Below are 12,096 nucleotides of genomic sequence, written 5' to 3' on the forward strand. Positions count from 1 at the left end.
AATTACCTTCAAGTCAGCAGGCGGTTTCGCAGATGATTGAGTAGGTTGTTGTGTTGATCGGAATGTTGAGCTTCACTTATATACAGTTAGAGGAGCTGATGGTCATCTCATCAGCATGCAGCATTGTTGGGCAATTTCAGTTGTTAGGAAACATCCCACCTCCACATTTCAGGGTGGGGCTAATAATAAGAGGTGGAAAGCACACTTGAGCCATATGATATGTGTCATTCATTGATTAGCTAATATCAGAAATAATGTGCTATAGTACACTGGATTTGTCTAAACATAAATGTAAATGTTACTTTTAGTATTGTCCAATCGTAATATTACCACTGTTATTGAGGTTCAGTGCCTTTATTCTCCACCCATCTGTAAAGCAGATGCCACATGTGGGAACACCTGATCTTATGATTACAAGTGGCTTAATGGCTTTGGCAGATAACAGAAAACGCCCAGTAAAGTTTGCATTTCTAATTCCTCCTCTTGTTTTAGGAAATGATTTGCTACTACCTCTGCTAAAACAAAGTATGTACAGCACATTCATTCAATATGATCTAAAAAGACCAGGGATTAAAGTCACGTCAAGAAAACATTATCAAACAACATATTATGTAACTGTTGTTCTACCCACCATTAAGTGTGACTAAGATGGGTCAGTTTGAGCAATATATGCTATGTCTCAATGTCTGATGTCTGATATAAGAATCAGTGGATGATGAGCCACACATTACTTCGTGCAGTGGATGCAACACAGTAAGTTGCTTGTTATGTGAAATTACTGATTTGTTTGAAGGTATGAATTTTAGAGTTTAGTATCAATAATGACATTTTCTTGCAGGTTCTTCTAAAGCAATGCAGCTATTGTGGATTACGACTTTACTTTTGTCAGCAGTAGCTGCTCGTGTGAGTTTTGCCTTTTGAAGATAAAAATATGTATATTTTTTGGGACAACAACCAAAATATACAGGGAAACTCTTATGTTTTAAACTGAACTAAACCTTTTCAATTTGTTGTTCTGACTGAATTACCTTTTACCAAATTTAGCGTGGTGACGATGATCTGTTGATGACACAAATCCCAGAAGATGGAGATGAAGGGTCAGGTGGAGGCTCCAGCCACCCAGTGTTGGTACGTGGTGTTTCAAGACTTACATTAGTCATTAGTTAATTCTGATGACAGTGTAGTTGGAGATAATTAGTGAGTCTCTTTTCTTGCATGGGGCGCAAACAGGATTTGCCCCCTTGCCACCCAAACAAGCCAGGAAGAAGACCAAGTAATGGAAATCCATGGGGACCCATGAGAGGGAATGGCTGCCGGCCAGAGAGACCTGGGTTTCCCATTAGGGGCAAAAGACAGGTATTTACTATAGGTCTGAGAAATAATTTTAAAACCTTTTTTTTTCCTTTTTTTTTCTTTTTTTTTTAAAGAAAAGGAAGCTGTTTTGATTTTAGGAGAAATTATGTGCTGTAATTATTTTGTGGAAAGTCAGGCATAGTGAAGTCTTGTTTTCTCAGTGAGGTTTGACAGGCAACCAGCATACTGGCCAGATGCTTAAACTGTTGTTCATCAATCAGTTTACGTCATACAAGTCCATATAAAGCCACAAATTGTTGTTTATACATTCCTGTCTGTGCAGGCATTTGACAGATGAATCAATGAACTGTGAAGGTATTGAGATGTATTTTCTAACTTTGGCTTAGCTTGGTATAAAACTTTAAGACAGCTGTTTAACAGTAGCGGTTAAAAACAACTTTGTGAGAGCCAGAAAGCCTAAATATGCATAACGCTATCTACAGGTGAGCAGTCACAAAAATAACACTCATCTATCCTACAAGAGAATAAGAAGGTTATAATAAAATGTTTGTAACAGAATACAAACTTATATACGACAAAACCTGACAAAGAGAAAAAAAGAGAACCTCAAAATGAATAAAACTGGCTCCTGTGAAAAATAAATAAATAAGAGGCGCTTTCATTTATAAGAATGAAGGCAGTTGGAAAAAAGTACAGTTGGAATGAAGAACATTTGTTTACTTTACTTTGTTATTTGTTACACTAAACCATAGGCAAAATCACTCTGTGGCACCGTATTTCACTTTGGAAAGGAAACAAACACACTTCCCAAAATTTCACAAGGACAGTTTTGCTGGGTAAACAGCACCTTATCTGTGTTTCACACAGGTTCCTGGTGTCATGCCAAGAGGCCCTCGCTTTGGGCCCAGCCGGCCTTTTGGGAGACCTGTAGGACCTCCAAGAGGCGATGGGTTGCCCTTCAGTATGAACCCCAGTTCAGTGGTAAGATCACATTGAAATGCAGTGATACTAGGCTTATAGCTGTATTTACATGAAAAACAGAGAACAAAAGTGTAACCTCTGCAATTAAATTTTGTAGTTTATTGTCCTTTATTTTCCAGGGACAAAGGACGCTGAATGAGGGTTTTTTTTGTAATACTTTGGATACATAGGATACTTATTTAAGAAACTATTTATGATGCAAAGCCTTTATAATATAGTTCTGTAGTAAATCTACAGCTGGCAGCTTCTGATCCACCTCTTCATTTTTGTATAAATTTTATAAATTTATATAAAAATAAATATTTATTTTATTTATTTTTGTCACAATATTGTGTAAATATTTTATGTTGTTAAAGTATGATGACATTTTATATACAATCACATCTCTTTTGTTTTAGGTTTTTTCACCTATTTTCAAGGTAGGACCACTTTCATCTCACAGATTTTAATTTTTGTTTTAACACACTCTGATGTATTTATTTATTTTCTTTCTAATTGTTTTTTCAGGTTGACAATGTGACATTTTCGGTAAGATTGTGAAAAATAAATACAATAGTGTGCGTTTGTATCTTTGACAGAGCAGTGCCTTCACCGAATATTACTGTTTTTGAACCGTGTTGCTTTCATCCACAGAATGTCACCAGTGTAACCCTGACAGAGGTAAAATATACATGCATACATCCATACATACATATACATACAAGCACACATATATATGATATCATTTTATTGTATTTTAATGTTTATTAAGGAACTATTCACCTGTATTGTATCGGTGTAAATTCTAACATTTTAAGAATTGTCATGATTCCATTGACCCTTGGTGTGAAATCTTGCAGGGAGAGAACGTATTTATGATGTCAAAGGTACGTGACTGAAGAATCAATGTTTAAATATAGCATTTAATTCAAAGTTAAAAAATCAGAAGAAGGCCATGAAAGATCAACGAGTACTAATGACTGACAATTTGGCAATCTGTCTATAGAGTGGTGGAAGCGGACATCATCATCATCATCATCGTCATCATCATCATGCGGTATTAAAACTAATTTAATTCACAACTGAAGGATTAGAAGAAAGACAAAACTTATATTTATTATTAATGAATACTAATGATCAGTCAGTTTTCCCAAAGCAGCATGGTAGAGGACATCATTGTTACATATTATAAGAAGTAATTTAACTCTTTGTAGTAATTATTACGGTATCACAGTTTGACTTTTACTGTTTTTTCTCGTTTTACAGGGAGGAAAGCACGGGCCTTCAGGGAACATGGTATGCTGGCTGTTTGGTCAAGCTTTAAGTTAAGAAAAAAAGCACTTTAATATCTACTCTGTAATATGGTTTGAATGTTTGATTTGATCTTAACTTCAGTGTGGTTTTTTGTTTCTCATCACCTCAATTTCAGCAATATGTGAAGCTGATCTACAACGCCACACGGCCGGTAATCCCCTTGCCAGCTAGAGACTGAACATGATGTCTCTGTTTACTTTACCTTTTATGTTATCTGTCCTCAGTAATAATCATAATTTGTCTTTTCCCATTTGCAGAACGAAGTCTCTGTTGAGTATGGGGTTTTGAATTGTGTAAGTACAGACAGTTTGTAAGCATAAAGCACTATGTATGTATATGATTCAGTTTTGTTTTGTTTTTTGTTTTGTTTTTTTGTTTTTTTTTGTACTTGTCATTAAAATGTGAAACTTTTACTTCCCGTCCCCAGACTGAAGCAGCCTTTCCCAAAGGCTCTTTGTCGGTATGTGCAGTTCTTTAATTAAAAGTAAATGTGCCTGTCATAGACCTACTCTTTGCTTTGATACAGAACAGACATATTATGGACATTATTTGAAATGTGAGATTCTCTGACAGTTTCTGTAAGTTGAGTTGGGGCTAATTTGAACAACTTTCTTATTTTCAAGATGAAGCTCTGGGATATTTTTGGAGTGGACAACAACAGAGAATAACTAACAACTGTAACTGGTGAGGGTGATAGTGGAGTGATACTGATTATGTTTAATTTCATAATTATCAGTTTGCGGGCTGCTGCTGACTAATTTCTGTCTCACACTTTTCTTAGGAAGAAACCACCAGCTACAAGTTTTATCAACAAACAAAGATTATTTCTTTCCTGTGGTATATTCTTGAAAATCACTCCTGTAATTTGGCATTTTCCTATAAAAGCTTAACAAAGTACCACAATAAAATCCTTAAGCAAATGACTTTGGCAAAGTTTTTTATTTGGCAGTTTGTGAAAGCGAGGGACAGATTTCTGAAATGAGAAAGACAGTTTCAGTGTGATACAAAATAAAATGAGTACAAATAAGCTGCAAGACTCGCACACTCCAGTACGTTTTGCAGAAGAACAAGCGACTGTAGGCAAACACACCAAATTTAATTTTTGCCAGATCATCTTGTTGCTATTTCCCATGTGAGATCTAAGGCTCAAACAGGAAGGGGAAGTTGGAATGACCCTGGAGAAACATAGAAAAAATTATGTTGAAATATTCAGAATCAAGTTCACAATTAAAGGTTGAGTGTCACTGCATGAATCGTACCTCATCAATCCCTGGGCCAGATGCGTCACCGCGAGGATCAGGAGGAACTGTAGTGGACTCTTTCTGTGTTCCCAGTGGCCAGTTCTGTTATAGACAGATGGTTACAAAAGCAATTACACTTAACTGGTGCACGTGTCTCTTCTTGATTTTTTTTTTTTTGTTTCGGTGAAACAATAAAACATTAAGTTATGTAGCATACTCACTTTTTCTGTTTGTACCTTGGGCTGGGAAGACTGCTGAAATGGGAAGAGATGCAGGAAAATTATCTTACATAAAATGTTATAAAGTAAATACATATATTAGGTATTTACATGATTCATTTAAATTTAAAGACAATAACTGCTTCAGCTGTGGTCCTCAGACAGATAGCCGTGACAAACAGACAGACAACAACAACAACAACAATGACAAAACACTCAATATAACACAATAGCAAAAACACAGGAGCATATGCAAATAAACCACACCTCCTCCATCTGAAGCATCAGCTGCACAACACTAACAAGCAGTAAATTAGATTAGATAGATAGATAGAAGGGCCCAAAGAAACTCACCATTAACAATGTCAGTGAGCAATAAAAATTCTAAGCTGCAAGACGAATCATTTAGCAGTGCAGATATTTTAGAGTTACTTAACATTGAGATGAGGACTGAGGTGACGTGATTTCTGCAGTTCAACACTAAGCCCCACAGACAGTGTGTGGTCAGTAAAGCAGACAGTCTACATTGCATCACAGTCACCGCACATGATTCAACATCAGCTGTGTTATTATCAATAAGTCTTGTCTTTAGTCATCACAGTCTGCACAGCATTGGTTCTTGACTTCAACATGGCAAAAGGGAAGCTGCTTTTTGTTTCTTTGTATAGTGGTTGTGTTGCCAACAGTTTTACACTGGTTTCTTTAAAGCATCTTCATTCAGCCACTGTATTCTTTAAGAATACAATCATATTTCGTGATAAATCAGCACAGAGAAACTGGGATCATCTTGTCTTTACTTAGAGTCATCTTGCATTACTCACCTGCAGGGGGAGCTGTGGTCTCTGTGTGGTTCTTTCCAGGGTTTGCTGCCCATTGTTGGGCTGCAGCACCGCAGTGTTCCTCTGCTGGGGATAGCCATAAGGAGGCATGAAGTAAGGGAAACCCTGTGGATGATTGAATCTGTTAAAATCTGCAGTGAGCCTCTGAATAAAGATGAGGTTTGCGCACAGTTCAATATGCTTTACTGCATACCTGCTGCCTGGGAAACTGAGGAAATCCAAAAGACGGATACTGGAATTGTGGAAACATCTAAGGGAAATTCAAAACAATTTCTAATTTTTCCACATGACTGTGAGGCGCTTTGCAGGAGCTGAAGTGATAACACAAAGTAAGGGAACAAGCCTGTCATTGTATCTCCATGCTGATTCGTTACCTGAACAGGGCCCTGCTGAGGGACATTAGGAACATTGGGGTCCTGTGGAGGCCCAAGCTGCTCTTGCTGGCCGTTAGGGACGAGCACAGGCGTTAGCTGGTTACCCTGGGTGGGGAGAAATATCTGGGGCCCCTGGGGATTGAAGGGCCCTGTCATCTGAGGATTCAAGTTCACCACCTGTGGAGTGAGCAAAACCTCAGGCTGCTGCTGCTGCAGCACATACTGGGGTAGAATCGAAGAAGCCTGGAGTAGAAGGAATTCGGTTCAGTTCCCATACTGATTTTTCAGTTCATACATATAAAGCTTTTTATTCTGATAAAACTGCATAACATATTAGTGCTAAACAGAGATATTGACATATTGTGATAAAGTTCCAGTACCTGTGTTTGTCCGAGAGCTGCAAGAGTTAGTCCATTCAGTCTTAGGATCTGAACACACAAAAGGGTTGCATTAAACTCCGTAATATTCCTAAATGAGGTATTTAACTTTGCAACTGACAAACATAAAAGCTTAAACAATTGTTTTTACCTCATTGCTGTTGCTTGCAAGAATTCCAATCTGCACCTGTGAAACAAAGAAAAATCATACTAAATAAAAAAAAAATGAAAAAAATAACTGTAAAATAATATTTTATCTCCACTGAGGTATGAGAAATATATGTATGTAAGAGAGAAGTTTTAACTTACTGGAAGAGCAAAACTTGTTCTGAGTATACAGACCAACACAAGGGCAGCCTGGAGCTTCATGATGTCCAACAGTCTGCAAAAACATCCATGAATTCATTTGAAAATCCTACGATACATTTTACCAAGACAGAAAGAAAACCTTCGGTGAAGCATTGAGCGATACAAAATCGTTTTACCGTTTCTCTGGATCTGCTTTCACTGTGTGTTCTGTGTGCCTGCTTCCTCACCTTGTCCTTATCCTTTTTAAATCCTGTCCATGTGAGCTGTTATAGTCCAGTGCCAACCCCTCCAGACAATGTGTGGTCAGTGTGATAGACATTTCTCATGGCATCAGACTCAGACACTTACAACACAGAGCAGTTAAGTATGTCATTAAGCGTAAGTCATGTCTCTAAACATCATGACATGGTCTGCGTAAAGTTGTGAACAAGCCTCTAAACAATCAGAATTTAAAAATTGTATGTGCGTTCCACCTGCATTACCATTACATACCAGCATCTTGTTGAGTGTTTTGCTTTCATGGGCCAGAACTAGATGACTTTGAGATTAGGGGACCAATGTACACAATGCACTCTTCATATGGTCTCTTGGGTAAATTTTTTTGTGTTCATGTTAAAGGGTGGCTCTTCTGTGTGTAATTACAGATGGTAAGACAAACAGGATTTTTGGCAAAGTCATGAGAAAAATAAAGGAAAACAAGATCTTGAAGGTTATGATCAGACATTTGTCAGAAATTGCTCATCATGAGGCGGCTGATGTTGGCATCTAATTGACAAATCATGGCTGTTAATTCTTGGCAGAGTTAGGATTAATGTTGGAGGGTTAGGGTTAGGGGGTTAGACACAACAACAAATTGGTAAACTGTATATTTTTGTGAGTGTCTGGAGACACTGGACTCATCATGCACAGTCTTCATTGAGCAGACTGACTTCAGAAAGGTGGTCTCAGGCATGCTGGATACACCATCTCTCTGCTGAAAGTCATCAAGGACACTGGTGAACAGTAAGGCTTTCATCCACTGGGTCAGTGAGTGGCGTGAAGTGGTGAAGTGTGACAGACTATTCCCACATAAACATCCAGAGAATCATATGCAGAACCCAATGGCTTCCCAAGAGACATCATGCAGACAATCAGTGGTTCCTTAGTGGATATATACTTAAGTCAAGGGAGCAAAAGTTTTCACGAATTCCATCAAATTACATAACAGCACTACAGGCAAGCTTTAACAGAACAGCTATCCTCAGAGAAGAACCCGGGAAGACCTGACTTACTCATGGATATGGGCCTCATTTATTTCTGTGAAAGTTGCTGAGTGGTTACATGATGCTAAAAATGTTTACCTTCCTGGGTATAAAATTACAGCTGCTTCCTTCACAGTGTAACCCTATGGGGGAAAAAAGTCTTTTTGGACATTGTAATTACACTCCAGTATGTCTAAATGTCTTCAAGCTGCCCTTCCTGCTTCCCAGGGGCCCACAGACACATGTCCAAATTGTCTTCTATGCTTGTTTGATTCCTTCAAATGTTTTTGATGCAACCAATCCACTTTTGATGTTGTGATGTATTTTGCTCTCTCTCTTGAATTTTGTTTTAATTGGAAATAAAACTTGTGTTTAAACCTGAAATGTAGACTGTTTGATGTCTTTTACTGGACATATTTTAACTTGTCAGAGCAGGAATAGCTCAGGTGTTGCTAATCACATTAATGATGGTTCTGCTCTAATTAGTGAAACCCAGAAAAGCTTTATTTGCTTTGCATCTTGATTTTTTTTTCTTTTTTATTCTTCATGCAACAGTGTGGTTTCATGTTGTCTTCCTGCGTGTGTTTTTATGCTGATTATCCTTTAGATCACTGCAGAGATCCATTGCAATGATTCAGTGCAACAGTGTGAAATCAGAGAGCTCAACTACATAACATTTAATGTTAAAACATTTTTATTGGACAGTTGACATACACAGTACCATCAGTTTTCTACTGGGATTCATTCTGAGTTAGTTTCAAAATAACATAACACACAAAGCATCCACGATGATTGACAAAATCATGCAAGATGAGTTTTATTATCACTATGATCATTTTTGCTTGTTTGATTAAAAGCTGTTTTTAACAGCATCATCTTAGTTGTCTTCAGGACGTCCTTCTTTGTCGCAGGAAGTGGTTGTCATTGTTTCAGTAGGAGCTGGGATCTGAGGAAATGAAGAGGGAGCAGTTGATTATAAGACCTCACACAGACGGTGTGGATGTTTGAAATTCTGTCCACCTGAATTTGTTTATTTGATAGTAAATCACCTTACCTGAGTATCCACAGTGCTCTTAAAGCTGTTGTTCTGTTTCATAGTCTGACGCTGGAGAGTCAAGGAATGACAATTACTCACTGTAGCTTTCATTTGAATTTACATATGGTAGACATAAATGCGGTTTGCTTGGTTCCTACCCTGAATCTTCTCAGTGTATCAGGCTGCAGAGGAAGCTGCTGTTGCACGCCGCCCCCTGTGATCCCCTAAACAAAGCCAGCGAGATCTAGTTACTCTATGATCTGTTAGATTTCTACAAACCCATGATTTAGTGTGTTGAGCACTGAAAATCAGTGATGGAGGTGGGAGATTACCGCCTGAGGTTGCTGAGGAAGAGTCAGTGGTGCCGTTTGAGGGACTCCCATGTAAGGAAGCTGTCAGTACACAAAAAAAGACAAATATCAATGTATTGTTTTGTTTTCATGGGATGTCTGGGAAGTCTGACACAACATCAAGTGAGTTTTGAGTATGTGCAACACTAACCGCATTGACTGCAGGGACAGGGTACACATTGGGAATGGGAGCCGGTACAGCAAGAACAAACTTTTAGAGGGAGAGAGAGGGAACAAATGTGACCATTTAATTCATGGTTTCTGTAGTGGAATATAAAAGCTAAAACATCTGAACTCAACTCACATACTGCTGTATTGTATCAATATTATATCATTTCATGCACTGTCTGCCTTAGCAGTAATATGAATTCAGCTCATTAAGCTTAAAATATAGAGTATTTTCTGTTCTGCTAATGAAGAAAATGTAAGACACTAACAATAGCAGAGCACCATCTTGTGGTTGCAGAAAACAATCAGTTTTTACCAAAGATACACCAGGCACACACTGTACTGTGTTGTGGATCATACGGTCTCAGCATTGTTTTTACACGCACTTTGTTAGTGCGTTCACCATTATAACCTACAATTAATGCAAAGACATATTAAAAGGTTTAAACAAAATCTAAGAAATTTCTGCATTCATTTGGAACAGAATGTTGGATTTCATTATGTTTTCGTTTTATCTGTTGAAATGAGCTAATCAAAAGCACAACCTGATTCACTGACCTGAGCAAGCTGCGGCTGCCCGATGACACCTGCCCCACCAGCAGCTACCACGGGTGGGTTCAGGCCTCCAATGGTCATTACAGGGATTGCTCTGTTTGCCAGTCCTCCATTCACACCTGCCATCAAGCCTCCATTCATAGTTGGCATCAGTCCTCCATTCACACCTGCCATCAAGCCTCCATTCATAGTTGGCATCAGTCCTCCATTCATACCTGCCATCAATCCTCCGTTCATACCCGGCATCAGCCCTCCGTTCAGAGCCGCCGCCAGCAACCTCGCTGTCTGTGGGAAGGGTGGTGAAAGAGAAGTTTTTTGTTAATGCTGATGTAATGTGCATTATTATTAGAAATAACTACGTATACATTTTCAATATGAATGTTTCTTACCTTGCCTGCATTGACCTGCAATAAGTAAAAAGACCAGAAGTTATATACACCACTTTGTATGTAAGAGATAGACTTACTTACAGACAGACAAACAGACAAACAGATAGATAGATAGATAGATAGATAGATAGATAGATAGATAGATAGATAGATAGATAGATAGATAGATAGATAGATAGAGACTGTACTCACATAGCAGACAGTTGCCACAAATGTTGTGAGGAGAAGAAGCTTCATTTTGAAAGCTGTGAACAAGGCCAGAATTAAAACATTTCATTGATGCATTTAATAAAAGCAGATACACAGATGATCTAAGATAAAGTAAGACTACATAATGACTACACCTGATAACATTATACGATCTCAGTAGCACAGTACACACCTTGTATTTTCTTTTGCCTTCCTTCAGATAGTATGTGCCGAGGTGGACTATAGTCGCTCTCAGAATATAGAGCACCTTTTATCGGTCCCAGAGATTATTATGAGCCAATTAGAGAGGAGAAGAGCGACTTGTTCGCAAACTGTATTTGTCACCTGTGTGTCATAGGAACTTTTTTTCAACTGTACTGTAAATTTAAAGAAATGTAATACAGTGAGCTACTCATTTTTCAAAGACACTTCATCCCCATTCAACCATCGCACATTGTTCTCAAAGCAGCTGAGTGACCGCAAAAGATAACAGAGTGATTCAGAGTCTTGGGAAGGGTTTCTGGAGGTTTTTGGAAGCTACTGACTAAAAACCAGTGTGTGAAGCATCTAAATGTTGCGGGTTGTGGTCACAGGAAGCAAACAACTGACATCAGCATCAAATGAAAAATATGTGTGTGTGCTTAAATTTAATTAAAGTACGAGTACTTGTGAGGAGACAGTAGTGGCTTTGGGAAAAGAGTTGTGCAAGAATGATAACTTTGTTTGTTTGTTTGTTTTATATATAGAAATGAAAATTTCATGTTTCTTACTTCTGTGTTAGAAACAACCTTAAATTACTTGCCTCATGCATATCTGGGTGCTTAAATGTAATGTGTGATGATTACTTACACCAGCCCTAAAGTAACTGCTCATATTGCACTAACAATATGAATATATATATATATATATATATATATATATAAAATGTCAGACCTTTTTTAATCAGCAAAGACTTCTCATCTTACTGATAAACAGGAACAGATACTTGTCATGTTTCATCAGTACATTTTCCCAAGATGTTCAGAGCCAATACATTCATTCCCCAGTGTGGTTGGCTGGGTATTTTGTCACATACTGAGGCTGTCTGGGAAAGGATTTCTTTTTTTTTCTGCTGCTGACTTGGCAGCCCACAGCAGACCAGGTAAACACCCTCTGTGGAAGTCTGGTCTGTAGCTTTACACTAATTACACACTGTCATGCAGTTCAAATTAAGTAACTTCTT

The 12,096-nt window shown here is 38.1% G+C and overlaps 4 protein-coding genes across 7 annotated transcripts in view; 1 reads left to right on the forward strand and 3 right to left on the reverse strand.

Annotated features, from left to right (window-relative positions):
* LOC124072968 (spore coat protein SP65-like) overlaps window positions 1–16 on the reverse strand; it is a 3,795-nt gene extending 3,779 nt beyond the window's left edge. Inside the window, exon 1 of the mRNA XM_046414799.1 lies at window positions 7–16. The gene's annotated coding sequence lies outside the window, so the exon portion shown is untranslated. The remainder of the gene's footprint in view (window positions 1–6) is intronic.
* Window positions 1–4,508, forward strand: part of LOC124072944 — a 26,667-nt gene extending 22,159 nt beyond the window's left edge. The window contains exons 1-16 of one of the 2 annotated variants that reach the window (XM_046414751.1): window positions 675–753; window positions 839–903; window positions 1,045–1,128; window positions 1,231–1,356; window positions 2,182–2,295; window positions 2,694–2,714; window positions 2,803–2,823; window positions 2,929–2,955; window positions 3,135–3,161; window positions 3,281–3,331; window positions 3,541–3,570; window positions 3,704–3,739; window positions 3,846–3,881; window positions 4,016–4,048; window positions 4,212–4,272; window positions 4,370–4,508. In XM_046414751.1, coding sequence (XP_046270707.1) covers window positions 744–753; window positions 839–903; window positions 1,045–1,128; window positions 1,231–1,356; window positions 2,182–2,295; window positions 2,694–2,714; window positions 2,803–2,823; window positions 2,929–2,955; window positions 3,135–3,161; window positions 3,281–3,331; window positions 3,541–3,570; window positions 3,704–3,739; window positions 3,846–3,881; window positions 4,016–4,048; window positions 4,212–4,256 — 726 coding nt within the window. In that variant the 5' untranslated portion in view covers window positions 675–743 and the 3' untranslated portion in view covers window positions 4,257–4,272; window positions 4,370–4,508. Of the gene's footprint in view, window positions 1–674; window positions 754–838; window positions 904–1,044; window positions 1,129–1,230; window positions 1,357–2,181; window positions 2,296–2,693; window positions 2,715–2,802; window positions 2,824–2,928; window positions 2,956–3,134; window positions 3,162–3,280; window positions 3,332–3,540; window positions 3,571–3,703; window positions 3,740–3,845; window positions 3,882–4,015; window positions 4,049–4,211; window positions 4,273–4,369 lie in introns of those variants that run through there. The other variant, XM_046414758.1, reaches the window with a different exon arrangement.
* On the reverse strand, window positions 4,509–7,186 carry odam (odontogenic, ameloblast associated). 3 transcript variants are annotated; one of them, XM_046414779.1, is made up of 11 exons: window positions 7,123–7,186; window positions 6,947–7,019; window positions 6,789–6,824; window positions 6,641–6,688; window positions 6,261–6,503; window positions 6,080–6,136; window positions 5,869–5,991; window positions 5,051–5,083; window positions 4,848–4,931; window positions 4,679–4,763; window positions 4,509–4,561 (listed from the first exon to the last, which is right to left on the reverse strand). In XM_046414779.1, the coding sequence occupies exons 2-10, from the start codon at window positions 7,004–7,006 to the stop codon at window positions 4,728–4,730; spliced, it is 720 nt and encodes a 239-aa protein (XP_046270735.1). In that variant the 5' UTR covers window positions 7,007–7,019; window positions 7,123–7,186; the 3' UTR covers window positions 4,509–4,561; window positions 4,679–4,727. The 3 variants fall into 3 exon arrangements, with proteins under 3 accessions (XP_046270735.1, XP_046270744.1, XP_046270725.1); XM_046414788.1 differs by having other exon boundaries at window positions 4,509–4,763; window positions 5,051–5,080; XM_046414769.1 differs by having other exon boundaries at window positions 4,509–4,763.
* A 1,846-nt stretch (window positions 7,187–9,032) lies between these two features.
* On the reverse strand, window positions 9,033–11,148 carry scpp9 (secretory calcium-binding phosphoprotein 9). Its single transcript, XM_046379361.1, has 9 exons — window positions 11,068–11,148; window positions 10,878–10,930; window positions 10,686–10,700; window positions 10,300–10,581; window positions 9,725–9,784; window positions 9,556–9,615; window positions 9,382–9,447; window positions 9,242–9,292; window positions 9,033–9,133 (listed from the first exon to the last, which is right to left on the reverse strand). Exons 2-9 carry the CDS (start codon window positions 10,920–10,922, stop codon window positions 9,065–9,067), a joined length of 648 nt encoding a protein of 215 aa, XP_046235317.1. The 5' UTR covers window positions 10,923–10,930; window positions 11,068–11,148; the 3' UTR covers window positions 9,033–9,064.
* Between the last annotated feature and the right edge of the window lie 948 nt (window positions 11,149–12,096).

Source organism: Scatophagus argus, chromosome 2 (assembly GCF_020382885.2).
Source record: "Scatophagus argus isolate fScaArg1 chromosome 2, fScaArg1.pri, whole genome shotgun sequence".
NCBI classification, from domain to species: domain Eukaryota; kingdom Metazoa; phylum Chordata; class Actinopteri; family Scatophagidae; genus Scatophagus; species Scatophagus argus.